Source organism: Mus pahari, chromosome 17, assembly GCF_900095145.1.
Source record: "Mus pahari chromosome 17, PAHARI_EIJ_v1.1, whole genome shotgun sequence".
In the NCBI taxonomy this organism is placed as follows: domain Eukaryota; kingdom Metazoa; phylum Chordata; class Mammalia; order Rodentia; family Muridae; genus Mus; species Mus pahari.
Window position 1 is genome coordinate 65,139,417 of NC_034606.1, and position 14,816 is coordinate 65,154,232.

At 47.7% G+C, this 14,816-nt stretch overlaps 2 protein-coding genes across 5 annotated transcripts in view; one reads left to right on the forward strand and one right to left on the reverse strand.

Moving 5' to 3' along the window:
• The window catches only part of Dazap2 (DAZ associated protein 2), a 5,405-nt gene extending 3,155 nt beyond the window's left edge, over positions 1–2,250 (forward strand). For all 3 annotated transcript variants that reach the window (XM_021216321.2, XM_021216322.2, XM_029548239.1), the window contains exon 4: positions 849–2,250. In XM_021216321.2, coding sequence (XP_021071980.1) covers positions 849–1,171 — 323 coding nt within the window. In that variant the 3' untranslated portion in view covers positions 1,172–2,250. The remainder of the gene's footprint in view (positions 1–848) is intronic.
• Positions 2,251–2,889: 639 nt separating this feature from the next.
• Smagp (small cell adhesion glycoprotein) overlaps positions 2,890–14,816 on the reverse strand; it is a 15,728-nt gene continuing 3,801 nt past the window's right edge. For both annotated transcript variants that reach the window (XM_021216328.2, XM_021216327.2), the window contains exons 3-4: positions 4,156–4,236; positions 2,890–3,565 (exon numbers count right to left, since the gene is read on the reverse strand). In XM_021216328.2, the coding sequence (XP_021071987.1) occupies positions 3,387–3,565; positions 4,156–4,236 (260 nt within the window). In that variant the 3' untranslated portion in view covers positions 2,890–3,386. The remainder of the gene's footprint in view (positions 3,566–4,155; positions 4,237–14,816) is intronic.

The window sequence follows — 14,816 nt, forward strand, 5'->3', positions numbered from 1 at the left end:
CATCCATAACAAGATCTGACTCCCTCTTCTGGAGTGTCTGAAGACAGCTACAGTGTACTTACATATAATAAATAAATAAATCTTTCAAAAAAAAAAAAAAAGAAAGAAGGAAAGTAGAATGCATGGTCCCTAGTAAGTGGGTTGTAATTTCCGGGTCCTCCTGCTCGGTGATACTGTGTATGGGTTTGTAGCCCACAAGGTTCTAGCAAAGGCCACCTTCTTAGGAGTCACACGCTAGAGTGAGGTGGCAATGGTATCATTATTGGCTTTTAACAATCTTGTATGTTAAAAATGTGGAGTTGCTGGAAATATAGCCCCCTGGTAGAGCATTTGCTTAGCTTGTACAAAGGTCTCTCCCCCTCCCTGGTAAATAAAACCCCACATCCACACGAGATCCTGTGGGGTGGAAGTGGCTTTCCCCTGAGAAGGATGGGATCTGGATTTACAGGCTGCATCTTAGAGCTAGAACACTTTGGGTGAATGACAGATTTCCTTTCCTGTTTGTGTCCTGGATTCAAAGAGGGCAGGCTTGCTCTAGAACATAAACTGTTGCAAACTTAGCTCCTTAAAATGCTGGTTGCTTGGTACTGTAGTACATGCTATCATCTTAACAATGGGGAGATTGAGGCAGCAGACTTCCTTTGAGTTTAATGTAAGCCAGGGCTACATAGCATGAACCAGTCAAGTGAGAGTTACTTAGACCCTGGGTTGACCTACCCCACTGCCTGCAAAAAAAGGAAAAAAAAAAAAAAAAAAAGTTACCAATTGGCACATTGCCACCTTCTTACGCGGCATCTGCTTCCTATGTTCTTTCCCTGTGCCCACTGTACCTTTTCCTTTCCTTCTAGCCTCCACCTCCTGGATGCCCTCCCAACGCTGCTCAGCTCGCAGTCATGCAGGGAGCCAACGTCCTTGTAACTCAGCGCAAGGGAAACTTCTTCATGGGTGGCTCAGATGGTGGCTATACCATTTGGTGAGGAACCATGGCCACGCCTGTGCCGGGGAAGACATCACATACCTTCAGCACTTCTCACAATGTAACTGCTTTAGTCATATTAACCTGAAGTTGCAGTTTAGACACATGTTTTTGGGGTGTCTTTCTGGTGTCCAAACTTTGAGGCACTTTTCAAATTTAATAAGGAACCGTGTAAGGGTAGCAGCCCCTCCCTAAAGCATTCTGAGGTAGGGAGGTTTCCATTCTTCAAATGAATGTGAGGGAAGCAGCCCAAGGCTCTCCCTTAATTCCTCTGGAGTGATGCTGTGCCATGCTGGTCTTTGCTTCTAGTAATAAAACATCAAATTAGGTTTGGAGGGAACTTTGATCTTCCTAAGAATTAAAGTTGCCAAATTATTCTGATTGGTCTTTAATCTCCTTAAGTCTTTGATTTATCTTACTTGGTAAATGAAATGCATTAGCTGTCTGCCTTTTCCTTCCCATCCTCTGCCCCGCCTGTCCACTGTCCCTGCTCCTCCACCCCCTCCCATCAGTGTCTATGGAATCAGTGGTGCAGGACCGAAAGCCAGTCAGACTTAGCCCCTTGTCTCCCTGCACCTGTCTTGACATTTTTAAACTCATCTTTCATAAGGATCCTCTGAAGCCCCCTGTGTGTCCCGAGCACAGACTCCATTTCTTCGGGTTTTGTATATCTCCAGGCAAGGTGAAGGGTACCTTTTGGACCCACCTCATGAACCATCTCTGCATCACCATGAACCCAGACTAGCTGTGGTGCCAGAAACCTGAACTTAAACAACAGTTCTCAGTGCAAACTGTCCTAGGAAAATTTAAAAATGACAGGCAGGGGAGAAGATGCATATCAAAAGCTTGGCTTTAAAGCCTAATTAAGGGAGTTTTAGATCAAAAACTAGCAATCACTTCCTGAGTGTCTCATGTAGCCACTCGGGCTCCCAGAAGTTTCCTGAGGTAGGTTAGTAGGGTCACATGAATGCCTCACTATGACATGACTTGAGTCCAGTGAGATCTCATTAGGATTAATATTTCAGGGATCCTTAATATTTTGATTTGTTTTCAGAGATTGGATTTTATTTTATTTTATCTGATATTTCAGTTCATCTAAATCTTGTGTTCTGTACATGTGATGTTTGACTGTACCATCGACTGTTATGGAAGTTCAGCGTTGTATGTCTCTCTACACTGTGGTGCACTTAACTTGTGGATTTTTTATACTAAAAATGTAGAATAAAGACTATTTTGAAGATTTGAATAAAGTGATGAAGTTGCATTACACCTCATTCCAGCATTCTTTACTTAGCATGTGCTCAGATGGCTTCCTTCATATGGCAGGTCTTTAACATCCCACCCAGAAATCAGCTAGTGCCCCCGTTTCCGTTTTTTTAGTATGTCTTTGACGTAATGCAGGTGTGTTAGTCAGGCCAGGCTTGACTGCTCTCATGAGTTCTAGAGACGACCTTGGACTCATGATGCTTGTGGTAGTGGCACACACACCACTGTAATCCAGTACTCATGGGGCAGAGGCAGGCAGATCGGTGAGTTAGAGGCCACTCTAGTCTACAGAGCTAGTACCAGGACAGCCAGAGCTACACAGAGAAGCCCTGTCTCAAGGGTAAAAAAAGAAAAAAGCTTTACAGATGGGATTGAATGCCAGGTCTTTCTTGGCTCCATCTATATATACACAGGGATCTGGGAGATCATGGCCCTTGCCAGAATTCAGAGCAAACCCACTTATTTCTTGTGTGTTTCCAGTGATGCTCATCTGGGACAAACCTGGGTTGCCCTCATTTCCAACTCCTGAATAGTTTTGAGAACTGTAGAACTTCCATTAAGTCCTTCCTAAGACAACACATGCAGATGAGATAAATAAGCAAGAGAAAAGGCTATACAAAGCTTAAGCAAAACAAGGAAAGATTCAGTTCTTGAAAATGAAAACCTGATTTTCATAAGTTTAATTTGGATAAAAACAAGTTTGAGGCTGACTGGGGAACAGTGGGGTTCAGATCAAACGAAGGCAGTAACATTCTCAGACTCCTATCCCCTCCCTGGTCTGACCCCTTCCTGTGGTGTCCAGCCTCCAGAAAGACTGGATAGCTACACTGATTGGGGCTACTGGTCGTCAACTAGGGAGGGGACAAAGTGGACCAGCATGTGACCTCACTTCCAACTCAGGCACGGCCCCTCTTGGTTGGTTTCGAGCACTGTCCTTATCAAGGCCCAGCGTCATGAACGGCTTTCTCCGTGTCTCTGGACCCTGGAGTCGGTGATGCCGGTATTGGGGGCTGTGTCCTGGGAGGCGAGTGGATGTTCCTGTATCACCCAACGCCACTCCCTGGCTTTAGAGCACACGTTCCCTAACTACAGAGGCAGCATCTTAGTGTGGGAGCCGGGAATCGGCCCCTCCAGCCTGGGATCATTAGATGAAATACTCTTCCTTCTCCCTGCCCTTGGCCGAGTCAGTCTCCATCTGGAGGATGGCGCCGGGCTCCCCTTCTGCAGGCTCATAGGTGACGTAGCTGCCTTTGTTCTTATACAGGTAAAAGAAGATCAGGGTCACCACGGAGAGCAGGGTAAGAAACACCACGGCGATGACAGCTTGGAAGGGAGAGAGAGACAGGTTTCAGTACTTGAAGGGGCCATCTGAATCAGGTCACTACTCCCTAGTGGGGTGCCCCTCGAACACAGCTTGTCCAGGGCACAGTATGCAGAGGCTCTTGGCACTTGGCTATAGACATGCTGTTTTGATTTTTGACAAAATTCAACTTCCTCCCAAACCAGTTTCTGATGATTATGCTAGAAACCAGGAGGGAAATAAATAGTTCATGCCAACAGGAAGGGTGTTTTAAATACATAGCTTCCTATGAGAGCTTCTCTGTTTCTTCCCGCTCTTCCTCACCCACTCGCCAAGCCACATAGACCCTCCTCCCACCCCACACACCCCAGCTGAGCGGCCACAGGCACCAGTGCCTGTGCACGGTCACTCCCAGCCTATCACTTAGGGTCATGCCCCTGGCTCTCTCACAGCTCTGCATGTGAGACCTACATGCCAGAATGAACCCAGTTACCCCGATGCGGTTTTTCCTGGATAGGGAACATCTATAGCAGTCATACTGGGTTCCAGGCTGTCTTTGGAGCAAGAGGTCTCAGTTCCAAGGCTCCTTGAATTGGTACACTGGCTTTATTACCTGCAATGAGCGCTGTGCTGGCCTCTTCAGCTTGTGGGGACAGGGTCTCAGGGGCCTGAAAAACCGGCGTGGTCATCAATTCTGGGAAGTTGAGGAAGGTGGAAAAGAAAAGGGTGAACTCTTTGTCTTTGGCATTCTGTCACTACACCATCCTGGAGTGTTGCTCAGTGGTTAGAGCACAGGCAGGTCTTCCTGAGGTCCCATGTGGTGGATGTTCATACTATGTAACTCCAGTTCAAGAGGATCTGATGTCCTAGCCTCTGTGGCCACCAGGCACACATGTACACAAACATACATACAAGGACAACACTCATATTCATAAAATACAGATAAAAAGGTTCATTGAATAATATCTACAGGAATTCCAAGTAGAAAAATCCTGGAAACAGATGAAAACAAACTATTTCCAAATGACAACATTTTTATGATTTTCTCTCTGTCCAATACAATGGTTACAAACAGGGGCTTGAGCTAGGTGTAGTGATGCACACCTTTAATGCTAGCTAGCACTTGGGAGGCAGAGGCAGGCAGATCTGTGTTCAAGGCCAGCCTATCTACAGAATGAGTTCCAGGACAACCAGAGCCACATGGTGAGACCTTGTTTCAAAAAACAAACAAACAAACAAACAGGAACTTTTGGCTTGGGGATGGTGGTACACATCATTAATCCCAGCACTCAGAAGGCAGAGGCAGGCAGATTTCAGAGTTCAAGGCCAGCCTGGTCTACATAGAGAATTCCAGGCTAGCCAGGGCTATTGAATCAGACAGCGAGGGTTTTTGCTAGACTGTGTGATACCACAGTCTTTCCTTAATCAGTATTTGATATAACTGCTGCAAGATGTAACTTGGTAAGTTACTGCAGGACCCAGGCTTTCAGGGGAAAAGTGGGCTGTCCGTCTGGGAGTCTACTTTATTTACCTAATAATGGCTTGCTTGAACCTAGAATCATAATCCTCAATAGCTGGAGGCTTGGATTTATAGTGAGTTCTAGCCAAGCTGGGGAGAGACACTATTTCAAAAGAAAGAAAATAAAACCACACAGGGGTGGGGGCAGAGGAGGGAGGGAGTGGGGGGTGAGGAGAGACAGAGAGACAGAGACAGAATGAGCAGAGGGAGGGGGAGATCAAAAGGGCAGGAGAGAAACTCTCAGCACTGTGGCCCACCTGCTTTGCCAGGAGCTGTGCTAGGCACTCCGGGGACACAGCAGAGCAGGACCAGCTTCACAGTGCTCACACCCTATCACACCTCAGAGGTTGCATCAGCTGAACATCCCAGGATCAGAAAAGCAGCAGAGGGGCCTGGTTGGTATTTCTGCCAGGGGGTGGTGGAAGCCATATTTGAGTGGTACTAGGACCGGGACTGGAAAGGGCTATTCTCAGCAGAGCTGTCAAAGGAACACTGATATGGTTCCTCCACGGTGCATGGGTGAAGTGACATCAGTTACTGTGAGCTGGGGCAAAAGGGGTCAAGAGTGAAAGGTCAGAGAACAACAAGAACCTTGTGAATTGCCCTTGTTCCCATAACAGAAAAGGCAGAGATGGGCTGTCAGGACTGCTTTCCAGTATCAAGGCCAGCCCAACCCTTTTTTTATTTGGGAGTGGAGGTGGGGGTGGTGAGAGAGGTCTCTCTGCAAAGCCCTGGCTGTCCTGGAAGTCACTATGTGGACAGGCTGACCTTGAATTCACAGAGAACCACCTGCCTCTGCCCCCCGAGAGTTGGGACTGATCTATGAGGTCAAGTTATAATAGCTTGAGGGAGCTGGATCTCTCCTACCAAGGGGCTCCAGGAGACTGAGCTCAGCTCATTAGGTGGCAATGCTCAGTCACCCTGAAGGCCCATTCACACATGCTTTTCATGTGAATTATTAAACCAACATTGCAGGGCTAGTGTGTAAATAACGTGGGAGAACACCCAAAGAGCTAGGATGTAGTGTGCGCCTGTGTGAGTGTGTATATGGTATGTGTATGAGAGTATAGGGAGATGTGTGTGTGTGTGTGTGTGTGTGTGTATGTATGTGTGATGTGTATATACGAGTATGTGTGTGAGAGATGAGAAAGTGTGTGTTGTGTGTGTGTATGGTATGTGTGTATGAGTGTGTGTGTATGTATGTGTGATGTGTATATAACAGTATGTGTGTGTGGTGTGTGTGAGGATGGAGAGATGTATGAGTGTGTGTGTGTGTGTGTGTGTATGTATATGTGATGTGTATATAAGAGTATGTGTGTGTGAGATGAGAAAGTGTGTGTTGTGTTGTGTGTGTGTATATGGTATGTGTGTATGAGTGTGTGTATGTATGTGTGATGTGTATATAAGAGTATGTGTGTGTGAGATGAGAAAGTGTGTGTTGTGTGTGTGTATATGGTATGTGTGTATGAGTGTGTGTGTATGTATGTGTGATGTGTATATAACAGTATGTGTGTGTAGTGTGTGAATATGAGTATGGGGAGATGTATGTGTGTGGGTGTGTGTGTGTGNGTGTGTGTGGTGTGTGTGTATGCGAGTATGGGGAGATGTAAGTGTGTGGGGTATGTGAGTATGGGGAGATGTATGTGTGAGTGTGTGTATGGTGTGTATATGTGAGTATGGGGAGATGTATGTGTGTGTGGGGGGGGTGTATGTATGCGAGTATGGGGAGATGTGTGAGTGTGTGAGTACAGAGAGATGTATGTGTGAGTGTGTGTGAGAATACATGTATGTGTGAATATGTGTTTGTATATATGTGTGTGTAAGTATGTGTGTGAGTATATGTGTGAATATGTATGTATGTGTGTGAGTATGGGGAGATGCATGTATGAGTGTGCATATGTGAATGTGTGTGTGTATATATGTGTATGTGTGTGGACAAATGCTGCTCTTCCAGAGGTCTGGGTTTGTTTCCCAGCACCCACATTGGATAGCTCACTATTTCCTGTAACTCCAATTCCAGGGGATCTAGCACCTTACTCTAGTCTCTACAGACACAGTGCACACACATGAAAAATCACATGTTGCATGTTAATAGTGTTACTTAAATGATGAGGGCCAGCAAGATGGCTAGCAGGAACAGGCACTTGCTGTGTAAGCCTGGCAGCCAGAGTTCAAACCCGACGATGACCTTAAACTTGTGACTCTCTGCCTCCACTTCTGGAGGGCTGTAACTGTAGGCACACACCCAATGCTGGTTTTAAGAAGCGCTAGGGACCAAATTCAGGGCTCTGTGCACACTACATACCAAACTCCGCCAACTCAATGAGTCCACGTTCAGCCATAGGTTTTAAATTATTTTTGTTTTTTCGAAACATGGCTTCACTGTGTAGCCCTGGTTTCTGGAACTCTGTAGACCCGGCTGGCCTCTAACTCACAGAGATCCGCCTACCTCTGCCTCCAGGTACTGAGACTAAAGATATGTGTCACCATGCCCAGCTTAAATTTATTTTTTTGCTAAAAATTTATTTTAGAGGCAGGGTCTCGCTATGTAGTTGTGGCAGGCCTCAAACTCAGGAGTCCCTCCTGAAGTGCTAGGTTTAAAGGTGTGAGCCACCATGACTGACAGACTTCGTTTTGAAGAAAATGGTTTCTATAGCGCATGCCTTTAAGAGAAGCAGAGGCAGGAGGGTTCCTCAAGCTCAAGGCCTAATCTACAGAGCCAAGGCTAACTAGAGCGACCAAGTCTCAAATAAATAACAAAATAAAAACAAGTGAGAACAGTACTTGCCCACCCGGAAGAGGAACGCCCATGAGAGAACCCGCCCACCCGAGGACCCGCCCATCCGAAGACCCGCCCACCAGAAGACCCGCCCACCTGACCAGGACTCAAGGTTCAGACGTTAGTCAACTTTTTTATGGAGGTTGTTACTATGTTTATGTGGAGTCTGATTATAAAGGTCCGCAAGTGTTCCTGATCTGCCCTTGCTCCTGTAGTGTGGTCTGCCCATTCCTGCTTTTCCTGTCAGTCTTCTCGTTTTTCAGTGTGATTTCAAAATGTGAGTCATTTACCAAAAAAAAAAAAACAAAACAAAACAATTTGCACACCAAGCTTTCTCGAAGAAAAGCCCAGGTTAGAAGGCGCCTTGAACAGTGTCAGGGAGCTCCGGTGGTAGACAGATCACCAGGACAATTTACAAAATGCTATATTTGGAAAAGGGAAAGGAAGGCTCGTTGGGCTTGAGGTATGGACCTGAAGGTGTCAGGTCAGAGAGGAAAAGCAGCATCCCTGAGAGGAGGCTGCCTCTGTTTCCAAACAGAATGTTTTAGGTTTTTTTTTTTCTCAGTAGGAATGGAGGAAGTGGGAAGACAGGCTGAGCTGGGCGTGGTGGCTCTCAGGACAGTAATTCCAGCAACTGGGAGGAGGACTGTGAGATGGTTTGAGGCCAGTGTGGGCTACATAATGAGACCTTGTCTCCAAATCAGGAAGAGGAGCAGAGGAAAGGTCCCGGAAGCACAGATACAAAAGGATCTGTGAGTGACAGCCAGAGGCACTTACAGAACTACCACTGGCCCGGTAGGCCTGTGCAGACAGAAGGGTCAAGTTATGGAGACCTGCTTTGGGAACCTTCGACTGGAGACAGTAAACACTATGAGTCGAGAGTGGTGAGGCTCATTTATAATCCAGGCTGAGGAGGGAGGGCTGCCTTAAACTCAGGGCCAGCTCAATGCCTAAAAATGTCAACGGCCCGCTGGGCGGTGGTGGCGCACGCCTTTAATCCCAGCACTTGGGAGGCAGAGGCTGGCGGATTTGAGTTTGGGGCCAGCCTGGTCTGCAGAGTGAGTTCCAGGACAGCCAGGGCTATACAGAGAAACCCTGTCAATAGCCCGGAGCAGTGGTGCCTGTCTTTAATCCCAGAATCTAGCAGGCGACAGAGCCACATATAGAGAGCCTATCTCAGATTTTAAGTCAATGCAGTAAGTGATTGAGTGTGTACTCTGTGCTGGGTTCTGGTCACAGATCAATTAACAAAACAGACAAATTGACCTAGCCTGTAAATGCACTGAGGGGCCGGCGAGATGGCTTGGTGGGTGAAGGGGCTTGCTACTCAGTGATCTCAATCTCAAAACCAAGGTTTGATCTCTTGAATATGCATAAAAAGGCAGGAGAGAACTGACTTTACAAAGTTGTCCTCTGACCTCCACATGTGTGTGTTTGCCAAGGCACATGTACACACACACACACACACACACACACACACGCACACTCACACACTCAGCAGGAACACTGAGAATACAAATCCAGCCTGGGTTATACAGCAAAACCCCGATTCAAAAAAACAAAAACAAATCAAATGATAATAATAAACCCCCGGCAAAGCAGAGCCTTCACGGGCCTCCTAAAATGTGAACAGAGCCCTGCATGCCACGCACTCTGTTTCTGAGTATAGACTCAGGAAACAAGTGAATGATGTCACCGGATGCTCACAGAAGTGCTGTGTCTGAATCCCAGGATGAAGCAGCTCAATGCCCATCAGCCGGCAAGCAGATAAACAAAACACAGCCAAGGCAGATCTGGGGTTTTATTCTGCCTTAAGACAAGGAGATGGAGGGAAGGAAGGCTCCGTGTGTAAGGCTCCGCTGTTCTTAACTCCCAGCACACACATGGCTGCTCACAGACACCTGGAACCCTAGTTCTGGCTTCCGAAGGCACACATACACATAAGACAAAAACAAAGGGGGGGGGGCGCTAAGGTGTGGCACAACATAGATGGCCTCGGAGGACCATGTGCCGTGGTAAATGAGCCAGACACAAGGCCAAATACTGGCTAGGTGCAGCAGGGCACAGATTTCAATCCCAGCCCCAGGAGACAGAGGGATCTCAGAGATGGAGGCCACCCTAGTCCAGGGCAGCCTGATCTACCCAGAGTCCAGGGCAGCCTGATCTACCCAGAGCCCAAGGCATCTAGGGCTGTGCACTGAGAATATATTGTATTAAGACAAGTATTATGATTGCATTTATATCGATTATTGATAACCTAAAATAATCAAATTCAAGAGGCAGAGAGACAGTACATTTAACAGATAGAGTTTTGGTTTGGGACACTGAAAAAACTCGGTAAATGTCCTTAAGTGGCACAGACATCTAGAAGGGGGCCAAGGACAGAGCGCTTGCCAGGTGTGTGCTTGGCTCTGTGTGCAGTTCCCAGCAACACATACAGACACACAATAAATTTTATGATTTTATCACAATTAAAAAAAAACCCTCTCTTGAAAAAAATACATGTTTTTTTGTGTTATGTGTCGGTGCTTTGTCTGTATGTATGTCTGCACACCATGTGCATACCTGGTGCCCTCAGAGGCCTGAAGGGGGTGTTGGATCCCCAGAGACTAGGGTTAGAGGAAGTTGTGAACCGTCATGCGGGCTCTGAGAATTGAACCCAGGTCCTCATAACCACTGGTCCATCCCTCCAGGCCCCTTCCCTCACTTAAAGATGGATGTATAGCCCAGGCTGGTTTGAAACTATCGATTGATTCTTTTGCTAGCACAACCTGTACAGGCTGAGTTCTGAGAGGCAGCCCCGGCCACCTGCAAGTACAGACCACGGAGGGAAGACCACGGAGGGAAGCTAGGCTCTGCTCCAAACAGGCACACTGAGGTGACTGAGGAAAGACAGAAAATACTCGAAAGAGAGGAGGAAGAGGAGTACCGTGGTGGTGGCTGGTTTGAGATATGTGGAAAAACAAGCAAGCAAGAGACAGGCAGTGGGGAGTGGGAAGGAGCTACAATTGAAAATAAGATAGTGAGGGGAAGTTCCTGAGAGGCACTCTGAATAAAGCCCCGGAAGGTTGTGAGAGAGGCAGCCATGTGACCACCTCGGACATCAAGGTCAAAGTAAGGTAGTTGGTAATGATGGAGGGCACCTGGGCGGTAGTGTGCATGTCAAAGGTGTTGCCGTGGAGGTAGAGGCAACTTGGAGGGAGGGAGGGGGATGAAGCTACAGGCCGATGGCACATGGGCCTGTCTGTGGCTGCAGCTGTCAATGAGATATGGAGCTGCCACAGGGGCATTACGAAGCCGGATTTCCTTAGCATTGTTGACGGTCTCCTAGAGATCTTGTTAAAATGCACACTGTGGGGTCTGGAGAGGCCTCAGCTGTCGCAGCACTGACCACTCTTCCAGAGGACCTAGGTTTTGATTCCCAACACCTACATGGAATGTTCTGGAACTCCAGTTCCTGGGTGATCTGATAGCCTTTTCTAGGTTCCGCAGGCACTGCGTGCATGTGGCACACAGATGACATATGCAGGCAAAACATTTGCATACATTACATAAAAATGAAAAAAATTCTTTTTTTTAAAAAAAAAAAATGCAGACCTTGGGCTAGAGAGATAGCTCAGCAGTTAAGAGCACTGACTGCTCTTCCAGAGGTCCTGAATTCAATTTCTAGGAACCACATGGTAGCTCACAAAAATCTGTAATGGTTGCCCTCTTCTGGTGTGTCTGAAGACAGTTACAGTGTACTCATATAAATGAAATCTTTAAAAAAAAAATGCAGACCTTGGTTTAGTAGAAGGGGCCAGGGGACCCTGGAATTCCAAATATCACATTGGAAATCCCGAGACTACCATATCCTGAAGAGGCTCTATCCGTCTAGTCTACAGGAGTATGAGTGTATATGGAGGATAACCAAGTTTCCAGGCTCAGCAAATGCCAGGCCCTGGGAGGGCACTGTGGATTTGCCCATCTACCACAGCTCCATGCATCAGCACGGGACACACCATCACAAGAGCTGTCAGAAGTAATGACCTGCTTGGATTCGTTCTGCTGGGTTGGCAACTGAAGCTGGGTTTGTGAGCAAGCCAGGGGAACGTGCTCTACACAGTGCAGCAGGTACTCACCCAAACTCTTTAAAACACTGGGTGGCTGCTGCAGTTTTATGCAAATAAATTCTGGGTTGCTTGCTCTGTGGCAACACATAATTCAAACAAATTGATTTTAAGGGATCCCTCTGGGGCTCAGACAACAGGCTGAAAGTGAAAAGGCAGAGGCTGACGTGCCCTAAACACCCAAATGGGAACCTTTCTCCATTCACCTTGAAGCCTGTGTATAGCAGCAGCCCAGTGAGAAAGTGGCCAGATCTCCTTTGAAGCAAGGACCTGGACAGGATGTGGGGTGGAGTCGCATGCGTGTGGGCTGAGAACTGGGGAAGAGAGGTTTGCTCTTACCTGGGCTGGGGAAGCCCTCCGGAGGAACTGGGTGAGGACAGGGCATGACTGCCTATCAGATATACAGGAAGTCAAGAATAAGTTTGCACCAGATATCAAGAAATGAGAAAAGGTGGGCTGGGTTACGGTTCAGCGGTAGAGGGCTAGCCTGTCCATCATGTGCACGGCCCTGGATCTGATCCCTAGCAGACATGAAATGGATGTAAAAGGTCATGAGCATACTCAAGACAGAAGGCTGGGGAAGATCACCCTAACCCGGTAACCCTAACCCTGAGTGACCCTAACCCTAGGCTGGTAGGTCAGTACACAAGATAGCCAAATCGATCAAGCACCTGGACTTTTGTTGTATTCACCCAAAATGGGACCCAGAATGACCTCCGCAAAACATGTTGTTTCTGGCTCAAGAGTTGAATGCAAAGCTGTGGTTTAGGGTAGGTTCCAGAAAAAACAATAGAAGGAACCAGAGGCAGAATATAAATAAGCTCTGTGTGTGTGTGTGTGTGCGCGTGTGTGCATATGTGCACATACACTCTCGTATACATGTGAGCCAAAGGTCAATGCCAGGTATACAATTACTTCTTTTTGTTTTGTTTTGTTTTTTTGTTGTTATTGTTTGTTTGTTTTCATCTTTTAAGACAGGGTTCTAAGCCGGTGTGGTGGTGCACGCCTTTAATCCCAGCACTCGGGAGGCAGAGGCAGGAGTATTTCTGAGTTCAAGGCCAGCCTGGTCTACAAAGTAAGTTCCAGGACAGCCAGGGCTATACAGAGAAACCCTGTCTCGAAAAAACAAACAAACAAACAAACAAACAAAAAAAAAAAAAGAAAGAAAGGGTTCTGTGTAACCCTGGCTGTCCTAGAACTCACTCTGTAGACCAGGCTGGTCTCAACTCAAAGTTCCACCTGCCTCTGTTTCCTGAGTGCTGGGATTAAAGGATGCGCCACTACCACCCAGCTTTCATCTTACCTTTTGAGACAAGGTGAACCTGACCTTACAGATCTGGCTAGACTGTCTGTCTAGCAAGCCCCAGGGGTCCCACCTCCCCAGCACTGCAACGACAGGCCTGCTTTGCTTACTGTTCTGGCATTTTCTGTGAGTGCTGGCACCTGAGCTTCGTTGTTCATGCACGACATTCCAACACCCACCCCGTGTGTGTGTGTGTGTGTGTGGGGGGGTGTTGTGTGTATGTTTTGAAACATTTTACTATGTAGACCTGGCTAGCCTCAAACTCCTGGAGATCTGCCTGTCTCTGTCTGCCAAGGGTTGGATTTAAAGGTGTGCATCACCACACTTAGCTCAAGGTGTATTCATAAGGAGTTTTTCTGTCAAGGTGTGTAAGGAATGGGGCTGCCACCGGAGCCTGGAAGGAGAATGGAAAAATGCCAGCAGGTTTGGGTATGGAGTCCGGAATGACTCAGACAGAGCAAACAACTGATAGGGTGCCCGACGCGACGTCCCTGAAGGGATGGGATCTAAGCAGCAACAGAGGGCTTGGCTGCAGACAGCCGACCCACTGTCCCAGTAATCAGAGAACCAGGACATGGGTGCGGTGGGCACCGCTGGCAGGAAACAGGGAGCTGGTGGAGGTGGAGCCTTCAACAGGAAATGGGGAGATGGTGGAGGTGGAGCCTTGAACAGCTCTTTTTCTCTGATATGCTCAAGATGATCCTTGAGGATGAGCAGGGGCTTAAGGAGATTCAGAGGTTGGATGTGAGGGTGAGCCAGAGTGGCTTGATCTTTGACCTTAGCTGCTTTTGACTCTCTACTGCAAACCACACCAGGTCCACAGCTGGTGTTACACACACATGCCCCACTCAACAACAACAACAATAACAACAACAACAACAATAACAACAACAACAACAAAGCAATCTGAATCCAGGAGCCCTGGCACCAAAAGGACGACTCTGGGCTGTAGGTGCACCAGTGCTTGTGGAAGGCCCTAACCTTGATCCCCAGTCCCTGCCAGTTTTCCCAAAGAAAGAAACAAGTTCTCCCTTGTCTCCTTCTGAGCTTCCAAGAAAGGCGGCACTTCAGGGTAGGTAGGTGGCCAGGGCAGAGGGCCACCGCTTTAAGGCTCCGCCCAGATCCTAACCACCACAGGCCTTCAGATCCCTCACACAGCTGTCTTTGTGTTGGCCCAGATACTAGCTGATTCCTTTGTGCTTCCTGTCTCCAGAGCCGCCAGTTCCCTTATCGAGAGGAGGCATCAGATCCATTGCCACCTGAAGCTGCCAACCTGCTTATTTGCTCTAGACCTGCCTGACAGGGTCACCCCCACAGCCCCCGGTCCTTAGGAGCACCAGGCCAGCTGGAATCCCGCCTCTTTCCCCCGCAGATCTGCTGTGACCAGTGGCTGGGGGAAGGAAACCTTGGGAGCAGCAGACCATGCCAGAAAGAACACACCTGGGATATCACTGGGGCTGGGCACAGCAGGCCCTGCTGCTTCTGCTCTGATCAGCGGCATGATGGGAAAATTTCTTTTCTTTCTTTTAAACTGAGAAGTTTTTTGTTTGGTTTTTTTTTTTTT